At 38.2% G+C, this 17,781-nt stretch overlaps 1 protein-coding gene across 3 annotated transcripts in view; it reads right to left on the reverse strand.

Annotated features, from left to right (window-relative positions):
* ATAD2B (ATPase family AAA domain containing 2B) overlaps nucleotides 1-17,781 on the reverse strand; it is a 160,486-nt gene that overhangs the window by 16,875 nt on the left and 125,830 nt on the right. For all 3 annotated transcript variants that reach the window (XM_064571913.1, XM_064571912.1, XM_064571914.1), the window contains one exon: nucleotides 1,069-1,191. In XM_064571913.1, the coding sequence (XP_064427983.1) occupies nucleotides 1,069-1,191 (123 nt within the window). The remainder of the gene's footprint in view (nucleotides 1-1,068; nucleotides 1,192-17,781) is intronic.

Raw genomic sequence — 17,781 nt, forward strand, 5'->3', positions numbered from 1 at the left:
ATTAGGCACACACACTTTGAAAAACACTGACCTACAGGATAAAGTCTTAAGCTCCTTAGCATTGGCATTGATCAGTTCAAATATTTATAGGACAGAGTTCTAGGGCCTGCAGTAGAGCTATGAATAAGCCATTCACAACACTTACATTCCAAATAAGGAAGGGAGGCCCCCCCAAAAAAAGACAAAATGCCATGCTATGGTGACCAGAGCCTATATTAGATTAGGTGACCAGGGAGGACCTAAGGAAATCGAAAAAAAGCTTCTTGATTTCAATGTCCTGGACTCAGCTCACCTCTTGAGCTCTATTTCCCACCATTCCGTACAGCTTCGGCAATACCAGTTTGTCGTTCTTCAAATATACCATTTTATTTCATATCTCTGTGCCTTTACACATGCTATTATCTGCTGTGCTTACAAATACCTCTTCCTCCTCTGTCACTGCCTCCCTTCTTCTGTTCCACTAGAGACAACACTCCTATATTCATTCCCTAAACTCTAGGCAAAATGCTGGGATCCCTACAAGGAGGTCTCTCCTCTGTGCCTTAAAGATGTTTCAACCAACTCATACACTTCAACTGTACTTGATTTGTTTTACAATTCTCTCTGTCTCTTACTAAGTGAGTTCTTCAAGGACAGGCTTATACACTCAATGAACAAACCACATTTGCTAATTCTATTAATTTTATATTTATAAAACTACACATAAATGTCAATAGGGAAAACAAAAACAGTATTCCTAAAAACTTTTAAAAAGTAAATCCTCTACAGATATGAAAGCTTATAAACCCTTTAAGAATCAATATTTAACAGATATACTCCTGCAAAAAAAAAAAAAAATTCACTGAAAAGAACTTTCTGTAATTTGTATTGCTGCACTTACTAAAACTCACAGAAAGTAAAATTTTAAAACATCTTTGAGAATTTACATGACACATTAGTATCAAAAATATATAAAGTCTGTGCCTCAAAGTAGATTATTTTCATAATGCCAGCAACCCTGAAGAAATGTCATTTAGTAACACTCAGTGATTCTTGGTCTTCAGGAGCAAATTCATTTCTATAACTTACCTCTTTTTATTCTTGCTTCCTTAATTTCTTCACAGAGTTTATTAAATTCTGGATCCAATTCCGCTGCGATGATGGCATGTGCAGTGTCCTTCAGGGTACAAGCCCTGTGCCTAATTATTTTATCTGTTAAAAAAGTTGGAAATAAGTGTTTTTTTAAAAAGTTGGTATACTTTACTATATAGATAAATGAAATAACATTAACAAAGGGCATCTTAAAAAGAGAAAGAAAAGAATACAAACATTTAAATAAAATTGTAAAAAGCATTTCCAGGTGAGAAACAAGCTCATTTAAATGATGAGTAAAAAATAAATATAATAAGCCACTTAGTCATCTTGATAATACTCTGAGACCTGTATTTTTTAGAACTTCAAAGTACAGGTGACCCTTGCACAACACATGGGGTTAGGGGTGCCAATTCCCCACACAGTCAAAAACCCATATTTGACTGCCCCCCAAAATTTACTAGTAATAGCCTAATGCTGACCAGAAGTCTTACAGATAACATAAATAGTCCATTAACACATATTTTGTATGTTAAATGTATCATATAATGTATTCTTACAATACAGGTTGAGAAATGAAAATGTTAAGAAAATCATAAGAGAAATTATATTTAAGGTACTGTACTGCATTTACTGAAAAAAAAAATCCACGTATAAGTGGACCTAGGTAGTTCAAACCGGTGTTGTTCAGGGTCAATTGCACTAAGTCTATTTAACAACTCATTATCTCAAAGATACAAAGCTTTATTTTCTGTTTTAAAAAAAACAAAAATGTATGATTTTCAATAAAAATTTTAAGAGATTCAGAGGACATTCACCATATGCCCAGCACCAGAGTTGCCATAGATGAATACTGAGAATCAGAAAATCTTACATAATTTTCTCCATAAGTGAAAACTGGTCAAAACTGTGAAGAATATAATATATCCTAAGTAACAGTGACCTACTAAAAAACTATAACAGGGGCGCCTGGGTGGCTCAGTTGGTTAAGCAACTGCCTTCGGCTCAGGTCATGATCCTGGAGTCCCTGGATCGAGTCCCATATCGGGCTCCCTGCTCGGCAGGGAGTCTGCTTCTCCCTCTGACCCTCCCGACCCTCCCCCCTCTCATGCTCTCTCTCAGTCTCTCTCTCAAATAAATAAATAAAATCTAAAATAAATAAATAAATAAATAAAATAAAATAAAATAACTATAACAGAAACAAAAAAAATACAGCAAGACACTCTAAGCTAAAGACTGCAAGATAGTATATAAATTGTCGGTAAATCCAGGAAAGAAATACACACACCAGTCTAGGTAAACTATACCTGACACGTGCACTAAGTCTCTGCTTTACACTAATTCAGAAGCTCTCATTCATGAACAACACAACATAAAAAGTACTCCCGAGAGCTATGCAACTCTGAAATATTAAATGTCAAGTAAAGGAGCGCGTGGGTGGCTCAATCAGGTAAACATCCAACTTTTAATTTCGTCCCCATGTCAGGCTCGCACTCAGCAGGGAGTCTGCTTGTCCCTCTCCCTCTGCCCCCCACATTCTTTCTCTCTAAAACAAATAAATAAAATCTTTAAAAAAAATAAAATAAAAGTAAATATATCAAGGTCACTTATTTTACAAAGTATCAAGAACTAAAACCCCAAGTCTCAAAATAACATCTGCTTTTTCAACCCTAGTAAAGGCAAATGTATAGACAGACATTTTATTCATAACTTTTCTTATTAGGAAGCCATAATAGTTCATTGTAGAAATCTTACAAAAACATGCAGCACTCAAAAGGCAACACTGGTATATTTCCTTCCAATACATTTTCTCTAAACATTCATTCAATAAATATTGGCAACTGTACCAGGACCTGAGCCAGGTGATAGCTACATGGTAGTGAACAAGAGAGGTCTCCACTTTAGTGAGAGAGGAGAGCAAATTGAACAAGGGTGGGGGTGGGGGTGAGGGTGAGGGTGGTGATGGTGAAAAGGAGAAGATTACAGACTATCAAGGATAATTCTCCAGCTTCCTGCATGAAAAATGGGAAAATGGAAGTAATACTTACAAAGATGCAAAAAACTAGAGAATAAATAGAGAGGGAAAGAGAGAAAAGTCAGAAATTATGTTTATTTTGATACATGTAAAAAATAAATATCCAAAAGGAGGTATCATGAAGATATGGAGATAAATGAATATAGGTCTCAAGAATCTATGACCAAAAAACCACAACAACTGTATAATCTGACTTTATTATTTAACATTCTATACTTCCCTAAGTCTTAAAAAAAAAAAAAAAAGACCTATTATGGTATAGAAGAGATAATTAAACTGTACATATTTAAAGTATACATTTGATCACACCAAAAATAATAAAATACCTAGAAATAAACTAGAATAAAATACAGAGGAATAAACTTAACCAAAGAAGTGAAAGACCTGTACTCTGGAAAATATAAAACACTGGTGAAAGAAACTGAAAGTGACACAAACAGATGGAAAGATACTACATGTTCATGGATTGGAAGAATTAATATTGTTAAAATGTACACACTACTCAAAGCAATCTGCAGATTCAATGCAATTCCTATCAAAATAACAGCATTTTTCACAAAACTAGAACAAATAATACTATAATGTATATGGAATCACAAAAGACCCCAAGTAGCCAAAGCAATTTTTGAGAAAGGAAACAAAACTGGAGGTACCCAATTCCAAATTTCAAGATGTACTACAAAGCTCTAAGAATCGAAACAGTAAGGTACTGGTTCAAAAACAGGCACACAGATCAAGAGAACATAACAGAAAGCCCAGAAATAAACCCACGCTTATATGGGCAATTCATCTATGACAAAAGACACAACAATATACATGGAGAAAAGACAGTCTCTTCAACAAATGGTGTTGGGAAAACTGGACAGCCACATGCACAAGAATGGAACTGGAGCACTTTCTTAGATCACACACAAAAATAAACTCAAAATGCATTAAAGACTTAAGTGTGAGACCTGAAAGCATAAAATTCCTGGAACACAGTAATTTCCCTGACATCAGCCTTAGCAACATCTTTCTAGATAAGTCTCCTCAGGCAAGGGAAACAAAAGCAAAGTTAAGCTACTGAGACTACACCAAAATAGACCATTTACTTTCACTGTGACTTATGTGATTATTAGTAAGGCTGCTATTTATTTTTCACTTGTCCCATATGTTCTTTGTTCCCTTCTTTTCTTTCTTACTTCTTTTGGATGTGTACTATTTATGATCCCATTTTATCTCCTTGTTGGTTCATTAGCTCTATTTGCCGCACTATTGCTAGCCCTCTGTGAGCTCCAAGGGGTATTTCCTTTCTCTGGTCTCAGACAGTTTCCTCACATGTATACACCAATCAGTGTTCAGCTCAAAACTGGAGGAGGATCTTCTGCAGATCTCCAGAGTGCTCTCTCTGTGCAGCTTTCTTTCTGCCCTGAGAACTCTACCTACTTTGACTTCCTTACGTTCCCAGCTCTGTCTCTGTAATTCAGGTAGACTTCCAGGCTCTGCCTGGGCGCTTCCTTCCTGTACCACAGTCTGGAAACTCTCCAGGCAACTACAGTTCTCATCTTTTGGGGAACACTATCCTTCATTTCCTGGTATCCAATGTCTTCAAAATTGTTTTTTCATACATTTTGTTCAGTTTTTTTTTTTTTTCATTGTTTCAGGCAGGAGAGAAATTCAGTTCCTTTTATTCCACCATAGCCAAAACCAGAAGTCTCCTGATAACTTTCAAATATCCTTTGAGAACCAAACCATAATGCTGTGTAAATATCCAAAGTAGGATGTACCTTAATTTTTCAAAATTATTGCTCTACTGTTAGAAGTTTTAAGTTGCTCCAAATTTTAGCTACTACACATAAAAACCTACAATAAACATCCTTAGAAGTAGCTGTACTTGCAGGTGATAATATGTGGTGCATGTGACACCACAATTTTCTGCCACTGGCTTTCTACCTCAGCTTGAAAAAAGCTAAGAAAGAGGTGAGGTTAAATATAAAGCCATGTATCTGACACATAATCACTCTAAAATACCTCAATGGTCTTTCTTTTTAAATATATGCCTCCTGCCCATATTCCATTCCCAATTAAATGGGAAATGAATGAATGAAAGCATGAATGAATTCCATAAAAATTTCCCATTGGTGGGCACCTGGTTGGCTCAGCTGGTTAATCATCTGCCCTTGGCTCAGGTCATGATCTCAGGGTCCTGGGATCGAGGCCCACATCAGGCTCCCTGCTTGGCGGGAGGCCTGCTTCTCCCTCTGCCTGCCGCTCCCCCTGCTTGTGCTCTTTCTGTCAAATAAATAAATAAAATCTTTAAAAAAAAAAAAAAATTCCCATTGGTCTGAAGGATAAGGAATTTATTCTGAAGAGTATCTGCATTTGATGAGAAAGAGTATTTTTCATGTGCCATCATTATAAGTATTTTTAATCATTCTTAGCTTAGAATTGTGTCTATGTTTATACACAGCAAAGAATCATAAGCTTATAGAACATTAAAACTAGAACAGATGTCATGTCTTCAAACTTCATCTTTTTTGAGAGGTAGGGGGGTAATCTTAGAACCTTACAAGCATGTGGTGAAAATGAAAAATTACACATGTATACAATTTTGCATGTTCTTGTTCAGACTCTCTCATGGAAATAAGACTTAAAATCCTTGTTTTAAAATGTAAGTTACATATTTACCACTTCTTTTGTCTTACTTTATGATCTTAAGATTCTCAAAATCCATGTAATATGAAAGTAACATAAGCACAGCAAAAAAACACACACACTGGCTTTGAGGACAGAACTCAATCCACTCAGTTGTGCCATATAACATTTGTGGGTTTGCACACAAAGTACATAATCTCTGAGCCCCAACCCCCTTAACATCTATAAAATAAAAGTATGACCACCCATATTTGCCTTTAGTAAAAAGTAATGATTATTGGGACAAATTGATGAGCATCTATAAAATTAACAGCATCACTACTTTTCTTAACACCCAAAATACAAATAATCCTGTCAAGAAATGGGCAGAAGACATGAACAGCCATTTCTCCAATGAAGACATACAATGGGCCAACAGACACAAGAAAAAATGCTCAACATCACTTGGCATCAGAGAAATACAAATCAAAACCACAATGAGATACCACCTCACACCAGTCAGAATGGCTAAAATTAACAAGTCAGGAAACAACAGATGTGGGCAAGGATGCGGAGAAAGGAAACCCTCTTACACTGTTGGTGGGAATGGCAAGCTGGTGCAGCCACTCTGGAAAACAGTATGGAGGTTCCTCAAAAAGTTAAAAATAGAACTACTCTACAACCCAGCAACTGCACTACTAGATATTTATCCAAAGGATACAAACAGTGATTTGAAGGGGCACCTGCATCCCAATGCTTATAGCAACAATGTCCACAATAGCCAAACTTTGGAAAAAGCCCAGATGTCCATCAACAGATGAATGGATAAAGAAGATGTGATATATATATAGATATAGATATATAGATATATATATTATACATATATATGAATGGTAGAATATTACTCAGCCACCAAAAAGAAAAGAAAAGAAATCTTAACATTCCACTATGGATGGACCTAGAGGGTATTATGCTAAGCAAAGTAAGTCAATCAAAGAAAGACAATTATCATATTACTTCACTCATATGTGAACTTTAAGAGACAAAACAGAGGAATGTGGGGGAAGGGAGGGAAAAATAAAATAAAATTAAATCAGAGAAGGAGACAAACCATAAGAAACTCTTAACTATAGGAAACAAACTGAGGTTGTTAAAGGGGAGGTGGGCGGGGGGATGGGGTAACTGTGTGATCAGCATTAATGAGGGCACTTGATATAATGAGCACTGGGTGTTACATGCAACTGATGAATCACTAAACTCTACCTCTGAAACTAATAATATACCATATGTTAATTAATTGAATTTAAATAAAATTTTAAAAAAGAATCACTACTTCTATGAAAGTAGTAACTATTATCAGTGTATCTTTTGTATTATGGCAAACAGAGGGATATTAGCTGGGTTTTTTTTCAATAAAATTATTAAGAAAGATTAACATTTTAAGAAAAACTAATTTTTTATGGGATGATTTTTCATCCTAAATTATTTCATAAAAAAGAAATTTCATGTATTTACTGGCTCATATCTGCATTATGTTATCATGTCTCCATTTTATAATTTCTATCTAATCTGAAACTCCTTCAGTTAGTACCTAACAAGAGAACAATGGATGAAATTTACTCACTAGCCACATTTATTTAAGAACACGCTCCATACAGATACCTGTACAGATCCTGTTCCCAATCACCTTAGAGTCGAAAACAAGAGATAAGGATATGTAAACAAGTAACTACTTAGGGCAAGGGGGCGGGTGGTGGAGAGGTAGGTAAAAAGTGTCTCAGAAAAGTTACATAGTGCTATGATTCCAAGATGAAGGGATTATTTATAACTTAAGGACATCCAAAAAAAACTTTCATGAATGTAGCATTTAATATTCCTTGAAGGGTAAGTAGATTTTAAAAGATATAGGTAGTTTTAAAAACAATGTACTCTGTAACTTATACCTCAATAAAACTGGTTTACAAAGAAAAAAATGTACACAATCCCAGGAGGGGCAATACATTTAACAAAGGTACCCTAAGTTCCAACAGTAAGACTGGACCTAAATTGAGAACTGGGACCTAAATTTCCTAGGAGAGGATTCCTCCTAGGCTTCTCTCTTTTCTCTTTCTTTTCTACACACCGATAACTCCAACCATGTTTCTTGCCCAAATGTCTCCCCATCTCCAGAACCATATGTACAACTACTACTCTGTAGTATCTTTTATCTGGGTGAACCAAAAGTTAACTCATACTAACACGTCCAAAATTAAATACAGCATACTGCCCATAAACCTGTTCCTCCACTGATTTCTTTCTCATATTCCTTAACCACTCAGACCACAAACTGAGGAGTCATTCTAGATTTCTGTCAGTCACATCTAATAGATCCTTCACTAAGCCCTCTATGTTCAAGTCCTCCACTAGTTCAATCTCCGCTGCCACTGCAACTAAATTTTAATTGGTCTTCTAACCTCCATCTCTGCACTCCCATGACCTCTACCCCAAAACTGATCCTGCCTGCAATACTATACTCTTAAATGCAAATCAAATTGTATCACTCTCTGTCTCAAAACCATCTAATGGCTCCCTAGTTTTTCTAAGTGTAGAAAAGTAACTCTGAAGTCCTTACACAGGATCAAAAGAAGATAGGGAACTTCGTAAGACATTTATTTATCTGCAGGACTCTCTACTACGTAGGCTTTAGGCATCTTCCAGGCCAGAGCTGTACATTTCCAGCACTTACCACAATTTATCCGTGACAGAATATGTCATACATGGATGCTCAGTAAATGGAGACTTGGTGATTAGGGGAGTAGATTCATTTCCCACCACTCTTCCACTCTATTCTCCAGCCACATTCACTTTCTTTTTATAATTTTGTACACTACTTCTCTCAGCCTGGAAGGAATGCCCTTCCTACTCTTATTCATTTCTAGATAGTGTCTTCTCCTCTGTGCTCTACTCACACTGTGTACATATTTATAACAGAGACCTTATAAAACTGCATTATTGGAAAACAGTATGGAGGTTCCTCAAGAAGTTGAAAATAGAGCTGCCATACGATCCAGCAATTGCACTACTGGGTATTTACCCCAAAGATACAAAGGTAGCAATCCGAAGGGGTACGTGCACCCCGATGTTTATAGCAGCAATGTCCACAATAGCCAAACTGTGGAAAGAGCCAAGATGTCCATCGACAGATGAATGGATAAAAAAGATGTGGTGAGTGTGTGTGTGTGTGTATATATATATATAGCAAACTGGTGCAAAACAGTGTGTGTACAAACAGTGTGTGTGGAATATTATGCAGCCATCAAAAGGAATGAAATCTTGCCATTTGCAATGACGTGGATGGAACTAGAGGGTATTATGCTGAGTGAAATAAGTCAATCAGAGAAAGACATGTATCATATGACCTCACTGATACGAGGAATTCTTAATCTCAGGACACACTGAGGGTTGCTGGAGTGGTAGGGGATGGGGGGATGGGGTGGCTGGGTGATGGACATTGGGGAGGGTATGTGCTATGGTGAGCGCTGTAAATTGTGTAAGACTGTTGAATCACAGACCTGTACCCCTGAAACAAATAATACATATATTAAAAAAGAAGAAGATAGCAGGAAGGGAAAAATGAAGGGTGGGAAATTGGAGGAGGAGGCGAACCATGAGAGACGATGGACTCTGAGAAACAAACTGAGGGGAGGGAGGTGGGGGGATGGGTTAGCCTGGTGATGGGTATTAAAGAGGGCATGTACTGCATGGACCACTGGGTGTTATATACAAACAATGAATCATGGAACACTACATCAAAACCTAATGATGTAATGTGTGCTGATTAACATAATAATAAAAATAAATTAAAATAAAATAAAATAAATAAATCACGGGAATAAAAAGTATAGCATGAGGAATACAGTCAATAACATCGTAATAACTTTGTATGGTGACAGACACTAACTACATTTATCATGGTGAGCACTAAGTAATGCATGTAATTGTTAAATCACTATGTTGTACAACCTGAAACAAATATGTCACCTACACTTCAATATAAAAATAATCAAGAAAAAAAACTGCATTATAATCATCTGTGGTTGCTTCAAGACAAAAGTCCTAACTGCCACCTCTATGCTATCTCTATACCTTAATAACCTATTATCATTGCAGGGGCCCCTGGGTGGCTCAGTCGGTTAAGCATCCGACTCTTGCTTTTGGCTCAGGTCATGATCTCAGGGTCCTGGGATTGAGCCCCACATTGGGCTCCATGCCCAGGGCAGGGGGTGGGGAGGAAGGGGGGAGTCTGCTTGAGGACTTCTCTCCCTCTCCCTCTGTCCCTTCCCTGTTCATGCTTGCTCTCTCTCTCAAATAAATAAATCTTTAAAAAAATAAAGTACAGCCTTTAAAGAGGTAATTGAGGTAAAATAAGGTTGTATGAATAGGCCCTAATCTGATCTGTGTCCTTATAAGAAGAGGAAATTTGGACAAGGACACCGCGGGTGTGTGCACATAGAGAAATGACCACATGAGGGCATAGGCAAGAAGGTAGCCATCTGAAAACCAAAGACTCAAGAAAAACCAAACCTGCTGACACTTTCATTTTGGACTTACAGCCTCCAGAACTGTAAGAAAATTAACTGCTGTTCTTTTTTTTTTAAGATTTTATTTGACAGAGAGAGACACAGCGAGAGAGGAAACACAAGCAGGGGGGTGGGAGAGGGAGAAGCAGGCTTCCCACTGAGCAGGGAGCCCAATGTGGGGCTCGATCCCAGGACCCTGAGACCATGACCTGAGCCAAAGGCAGACGCTTAATGACTGAGCCACCCAGGCACCCTTAATTGCTGTTCTTTAAGCCACTTTTAGTCTATAGCATTTTGTTATGGAAGGTCTAGCAAACTAATACCATAACACACAGCGTAATGTCTGCCACACAGTAAGTATTCAACATGCAGTACATCTGAGTATCTCTACCGCAAGAGGCAAGGGCTGTCACAGTCATCTTTGTATTCTAAGCACCCAGCTCAGTAACTAGACATGGTTTATTTATAGACTCATAAATACTTACAGAAAATAAGAATAGGTTTGGCTGAAGCACAGCCTGCAGAGGGCTCCGAAAGCTAGGGTGAAGCTCTGAGCTTCATTCCTAAGCAAACTGGTGTAAAACAGAAGATTTTGAGAAGACTACAAGACTAGGGCTGAACTTTCAGTAACATTAGCTCAATAATGGTATGTCTGTGAATGAGACTGAGGGCTAGGAAATGCAATGTACTACACGACAAAGAATGGGGAATGGTTAAACATATATAGATCTATAAGATAATAATTAGAGTCAAATATCTGATACTAGTTACATTTAGAACTACAAGTTAAAATCTTTCCGGCAAACATATTTAATTTCTGTCCACATCATCCTCAAGGGAGAGAATCTGGGTAAACGTTTAGGCAACATGTATAGCTTTCAAAATACTGGCTTTTATCTTCTACGTATATGCTAGTTTTTTTCCCAATGGCCAAGGGTTCTGCAAAACAGAACACTGTAAGCTTCCAAATGCTCATGGGAGCTTGTAAAAGTAATACAACACTCATGTAATTTCCACTTGCTACACAACAGACCCTGAGGTGGTTTTCCTAATACATAACAAGTGGTTCTGCTGCTAAGAAAAAAAACAAGCCTCTTAACTTAAAGATATGAAATAATCTGAACAGAGCCAAAATCATGCTTTTGAATTGTATCACACTCTTTGCATTTAAAACAGTGAAGAAAGAAAGTTATAAGTATACCATGTCAACTCTGTGAGATAGAGCCATATTCTTTAATTATACAACTGCATCAGATAGGAAAAGCTTATTATGCACCAGAAACCATGGTTTCTTTCTCAAAAGTAGTATTATTTCAATTTGGTTATAATTAAGTAACGTAGGGGGAAAAATCTGGATTGACCTCAACTGGCTTTTTCTAACCATTCAAATTTATTTTTCACTATCAGTCCCTAGACTTTTTCCAAAATAGGATTAAATTTTATTTTTTTAAAGATTTTATTTATTTATTTGAGAAAGACACAGTGAGAGAGGGAACACAAGCAGGGGGAGTGGGAGAGGGAGAAGCAGGCTTCCCGTGGAGCAGGGAACTCAGAGCAGGGAGCCCGATGCGGGGCTCGATCCCAGGACCGTGGGATCATGAAGGCAGACGCTTAACCAACTGAGCCACCCAGGCGCCCCAAAATAGGATTAAATTTTAAATGTGGTGCAGGGAATTTAATACACAGGTACCCACTAAGCAACCACTTTATGAAAAATTAAAGCACAATTTAAATAAACTAATGATGATAACAAAAATTAAAATATGAACTACTAACCTCTATGGAACACTTAACATGTCTCAGGCACTATGCTAAGGGCTTAACATATTTATATTGAACCATATGAAAATGGTAGTTTTGTAAGATTTAATCTAATACATTTTCTCATTTAACCCATACAACCACCCCAATGAGAAGAATACTTCAATTATCCCTGTTTTGCAAATAAGGATACTAAAATTTAAAGGACTAAACTCAAATCATGTTAATGAACTAGATAATAGCAGAACTGGGACTAACACTTAGGTATAAATCCAAAGCCCAAGCTCTTATTACCTCCTACAGTTCCAGCTACCTCTGTGTCTTGAAAACTAAGACACAGTGTAGGCACTCAAGTACTTTCATACTTTGGTCAAGGTCACTATACACACCTGTGCAGACCACACCCTCACCAAGGGCCCCAGCAAGGTTATCAAATCAAGCTGATATGCAGCCCATTCTTCACTACCCAAACTGTGGTACTGTTGCTGGATGCCATCTACACAGAAGAAGATTCTCTCACCCACATAAAATTGTTATATTGGCAAACAACAGCCCTGATGCTGCTGGTAAAAGAAAATTGTGAGAAAAATTTAACACTACAGATTAAAAGCCTTAAAAGAGAAATATATATATATTCCTTGATTCAGAAATTTCACTTTAAGAAATACATTCTAAGGAAATAGTTAAGGATGTACATAAAATTAATGCTACAAAGATACTCATCAGTGTTATAATACAGGAAAAAAAACAAAAAATGTCATAGAAATATGTTAACTCATAAACTTTTCACAATATTCTACATGAATGACAAAGTTCACAAATATTATGCTCTCATCTTAGTAAAAATATTATGCATGTATGTATTCCATATACAATACATCCATGTATGTGAGAGAGAAAGAACACAAGGCAATGGAATTACAAGTTACTTTAATTATCTTCTTTGTTTTTAATCTCTAGAAATTTTCCTATATGTTGTATAGGAATAAAAAGTCAAAATGAAAGCGAAATAAAATAAGTAGTCAAAATGAAGCTAAAGAAACAAAAACTAAGAACCAAATGTCCTAATACAAAGCTTAAGAACAGCTATGTAAAATGTTATTCTGCCTCTAAACTTGGAATTAGAATATATGACATGCTGTGGTCTAAATTTAGATGAGAAACACCTAATTTCATGTGAAAGTGAGAAATCAAGGTCATTCTAATCAGCGGCCTAAGAACTACTGACCATGAATACAGAGAAAAAGCAGAAACTGTATTCTAACTACCTTGAGATAACTGAGACTTAAATCAATGTTTAAGAAGTAAAAAGCAGGGGCGCCTGCGTGGCTCAGGTGGTTAAGCGACTGCCTTCGGCTCAGGTCATGAACCTGGAGTCCCGGGATCGAGTCCCGCATCAGGCTCCCTGCTCGGCAGGGAGTCTGCTTCTCCCTCTGATCCTCCCCCCTCTCATGCTCTATCTCACTGTCTCTCTCAAATAAATAAATAAAATCTTTAAAAAAAAAAAAAAGAAGTAAAAAGCATCGGAGGGGGAGCAAGATGGTGGAGGAGTAGGAGACCTGGATTTCGTCTCCTCTCAGGAATTCAGCTGGATAGCAATCAAACCATTCTGAACACCTACAAACTCAACAGGAGATCGAAGAAAAGAATAGCAACAATTCTCTGAACAGAAAAGCGACCACTTTCTGGAAGGTAGGACGTGCGGAGAAGTGAATCCCAGGCGATATTCGGGAGGATAGACTGTGGGGGAGGGGCCTCCATCGGCCGCTTCTGGCAAGTGATAGAGCCTCAGAGCACAAAATCGGAACTTTTAAAAGTCTGCTCCGCTGAGGGACGTCACTCCGGTGGCTAAGTGGGGGGTGGAACCTCACGGGACAGTGTGGTCTCAGGACCCTCGGGGTCACAGAAAGACCGGGGGTGCCTGAGTGCGGCAGAGCTCCCAGGTATTGGAGCAGGGAAGCCGGCTGCAGAGATGGAGCCCAGGCGCGAACTCTCAGCTCGGGGTTGCCATAAACCGTCATCTGCAGCACAGTCGGGCCACTGCTCCTCCAGCAGGGACCCAACAAGCGGCAGATCCGGGGAGACTCACCTTCCTCCCCCGGGAGGAGCCATGTGGGAGTGCACCGCAGGGATCTGCTGGGTTTGGAGACTCCACCTGGGGTCGGGTGCCAGAGATAGAACCGCGCGGTCACAGGCCAGGTGAGCACGGAGTGCGGCTAGAGACCGGGGAGTCGGGAGTGACTGACGGCTTTTCTCTGGGGGCTCACTGAGGAGCGGGGCCCTGAGTTCTCGGCTCCTCCGGGGCGGAGATTGGGAGGCCGCCATTTTCACTCTCCGCCTCCAAAGCTGTACGGAAAGCTCGCAGGGAACAAAAGCCCCGGAGAGCAAACCCGAGCAGATTACTTAGCCGGGAGGGGGCAAGGGCGGGGCAATTCCGCCTCCGGCAGAGACATTTGGGAACCACGGCAACAGGCCCCTCCCCCAGAAGATCAGCGAGAACAGGCAGCCAAGACCAAGTTTACCGATCAATGAGAACAGCAGAACTCCAGCGCTAGGGGAATACTGCACATAGAATTCATGGCTTTTTTACCATGATTCTTTAGTCTTTCAAAGTTAATTTTTTTTAACTGTCTTTTTTTTTTCTTTTTTCTTTTTTTTGAATTTTTCTTTTTCCCTTTTTCAACCAACATCTTATTAATCCCTTTTTTAAAAAAACTTTTATTTTTGATTTTTAGAGTCATATTCTATCCCTTCATAGTAGTTACTCGTATTTTTGGCATATATATATGTTGTTCTCTCTTTAAAATTTTGAGATAGTTTCTTCTAACAGATTAAAATATACCCTAAATCCCTAGTATATGGTGTTTTCTACTCCCCTGCCTGATCACATGCTCTCCCTTTCTTTTTCTTTTTTAAATCCTCTTCTTTCTTTTTTCAAACAACTTCTTATCAATTCCTTTTATAAAATTTTTTATAATTTCCATCTTTACAGTCATATTCCATCCCTTCATCATATCAACCCTTATTTTTGTACATATATAAGTTTTTCTTTCTTTAAAATTTTGGGAGGCACTTTCTTCTAAAAGACCAAAATATACCCCAAATCTAGTGTGTGGCACTGATCTATATACCAGCCTGATCATATTTGATCACATTCTGGTTTTTGTTGTTGTTGTTGTTTTGTTTTGTTTGTTTTTGTTTGTTTTTAATCTTTATCTTTTTCTTTTTCTTCTTTTTCTTTTTTCTCTCTTTCCGTTTCTTGTTCCACTGCTTCAGGTCTTTTCTGATTTGTTTAGAGTATATTTCTGGGGATGTTGTTACTCTGCTAGCATTTTGTTCTCTCATTAATCTATTCTCCTCTGCACAAAATGACAAGACGGAAAAAATCACCTCAACAAAAAGAACAAGAGGTAGTACCGACTGCCAGGGACCTACTCAATATGGACATTAGTACGATGTCAGATCTAGAGTTCAGAATCATCACTTTAAAGATACTAGCTGGGGGGCGCCTGGGTGGCTCAGTTGGTTAAGCGACTGCCTTCAGCTCAGGTCATGATCAGGTCATGATCCCTTCAGATCAGGTCAGGGTCCTGGGATCGAGTCCCGCATCGGGCTCCCTGCTCTGCGGGGAGCCTGCTTCTCCCTCTCCCACTCCCCCTGCTTGTGTTCCCTCTCTCACTGTGTCTCTCTCTCTCAAATAAATAAATAAAATCTTTAAAAAAAAATAAAAAATAAAAAATAAAAATAAAGATACTAGCTGGGCTTGAAAAAAATATGGAAGTTATTAGAGAAACCCTTTCTGGAGAAGTAAAAGAACTAAAATCTAACCAAGTAGAAATTAAAAAGGCTATTAATAAGGTGCAATCAAAAATGGGGGCGCTAACTGCTAGGATAAATGAGGCAGAAGAGAGAATCAGTGATATAGAAGACCAAATGATGGAAAATAAAGAAGCTGAGAAAAAGAGAGAGAAACAACTATTGGATTACAAGGGCAGAATTCGAGAGATAAGCGATACCATAAGACAAAACAACATTAGAATAATTGGGATCCCAGAAGAAGAAGAAAGAGAGAGAGGGGCAGAAGGTATAATGGAGCAAATTATAGCAGAGAACTTCCCTAATTTGGGGAAGGAAACAGGCATCAAAATCCAGGAAGCACAGAGAACCCCTCTCAAAATCAATAAAAATAGGTCAACACCCCGACATCTAATAGTAAAACTTACGAGTCTCATAGACAAAGAGAAAATCCCGAAAGCAGCTCGGGAGAAGAGATATGTAACCTACAATGGCAGAAACATTAGATTGGCAACAGACCTATCCACAGAGACCTGGCAGGCCAGAAAGGACTGGCAGGATATATTCAGAGCACTAAATGAGAAAAATATGCAGCCAAGAATACTCTATCCAGCTAGGCTGTCATTGAAAATTGAAGGAGAGATAAAAAGCTTCCAGGACAAACAAAAACTAAAGGAATTTGCAAACACAAAACCAGCCCTACAAGAAATCTTGAAAGGGGTCCTCTAAGCAAAGAGAGAGCCTAAAAGCAACATAGACCAGAAAGGAACACAGACAATATACGGTAACAGTCACCTTACAGGCAATACAATGGCACTAAATTCCTATCTTTCAATAGTTACCCTGAATGTAAATGGGCTCAATGCCCCAATCAAAAGACAAAGGCTATCAGACTGAATTAAAAAACAAGACCCATCGATATGCTGTCTGCAAGAGACTCATTTTAGAACCAAAGACACCCCCAGATTGAAAGTGAGGGGGTGGAAAACCATTTACCATGCTAATGGACACCAAAAGAAAGCTGGGGTGGCAATCCTTATATCAGACAAATTAGATTTTAAACCAAAGACTGTAATAAGAGATGAGGAAGGACATTATATCCTACTTAAAGGGTCTATCCAACAAGAAGATCTAACAATTGGAAATATCTATGCCCCTAACATGGGAGCAGCCAATTATATAAGGCAATTAATAACAAAAGCAAAGAAACACATCGACAACAATACAATAATAGTGGGGGACTTTAACACCCCCCTCACTGAAATGGACAGATCGTCTAAGCAAAAGATCAACAAGGAAATAAAGACTTTAAATGACACACTGGACCAAATGGACTTCACAGACATATTCAGAACATTCCATACCAAAGCAAAGGAATACACATTCTTCTCTAGTGCCCATGGAACATTCTCCAGAATAGATCACATCCTAGGTCATAAATCAGGTCTCAACCGGTACCACAAGATTGGGATCATTCCCTGCCTATTTTCAGACCACAATGCTTTGAAACTAGAACTCAATCACAAGAGGAAAGTCAGAAAGAACTCAAATACATGGAGGCTAAAGAGCATCCTACTGAAAAATGAATGGGTCAACCAGGAAATTAAAGAAGAATTAAAAAAAATACATGGAAACCAATGAAAATGAAAACACAACTATTCAAAATCTTTGGGATGCAGCAAAGGCAGTCCTAAGAGGAAAGTATATAGCAATACAAGCCTTTCTCAAGAAACAAGAAAGGTCTCAAGTACACAACCTAACCCTACACCTAAAGGAGCTGGAGAAAGAACAGCAAATAAAGCCTAAACCCAGCAGGAGAAGAGAAATAATAAAGATCAGAGCAGAAATCAATGAAAGAGAAACTAAAAGAACAGTAGAACAGATCAACGAAACTAGGAGCTGGTTCTTTGAAAGAATTAACAAGATTGATAAACCCCTGGCCAGACT

This window comes from Mirounga angustirostris, unplaced genomic scaffold, assembly GCF_029215605.1.
Source record: "Mirounga angustirostris isolate CCGP_5_RB_7025 unplaced genomic scaffold, mMirAng1.0.hap1 SCAF_10, whole genome shotgun sequence".
Lineage (NCBI taxonomy): Eukaryota > Metazoa > Chordata > Mammalia > Carnivora > Phocidae > Mirounga > Mirounga angustirostris.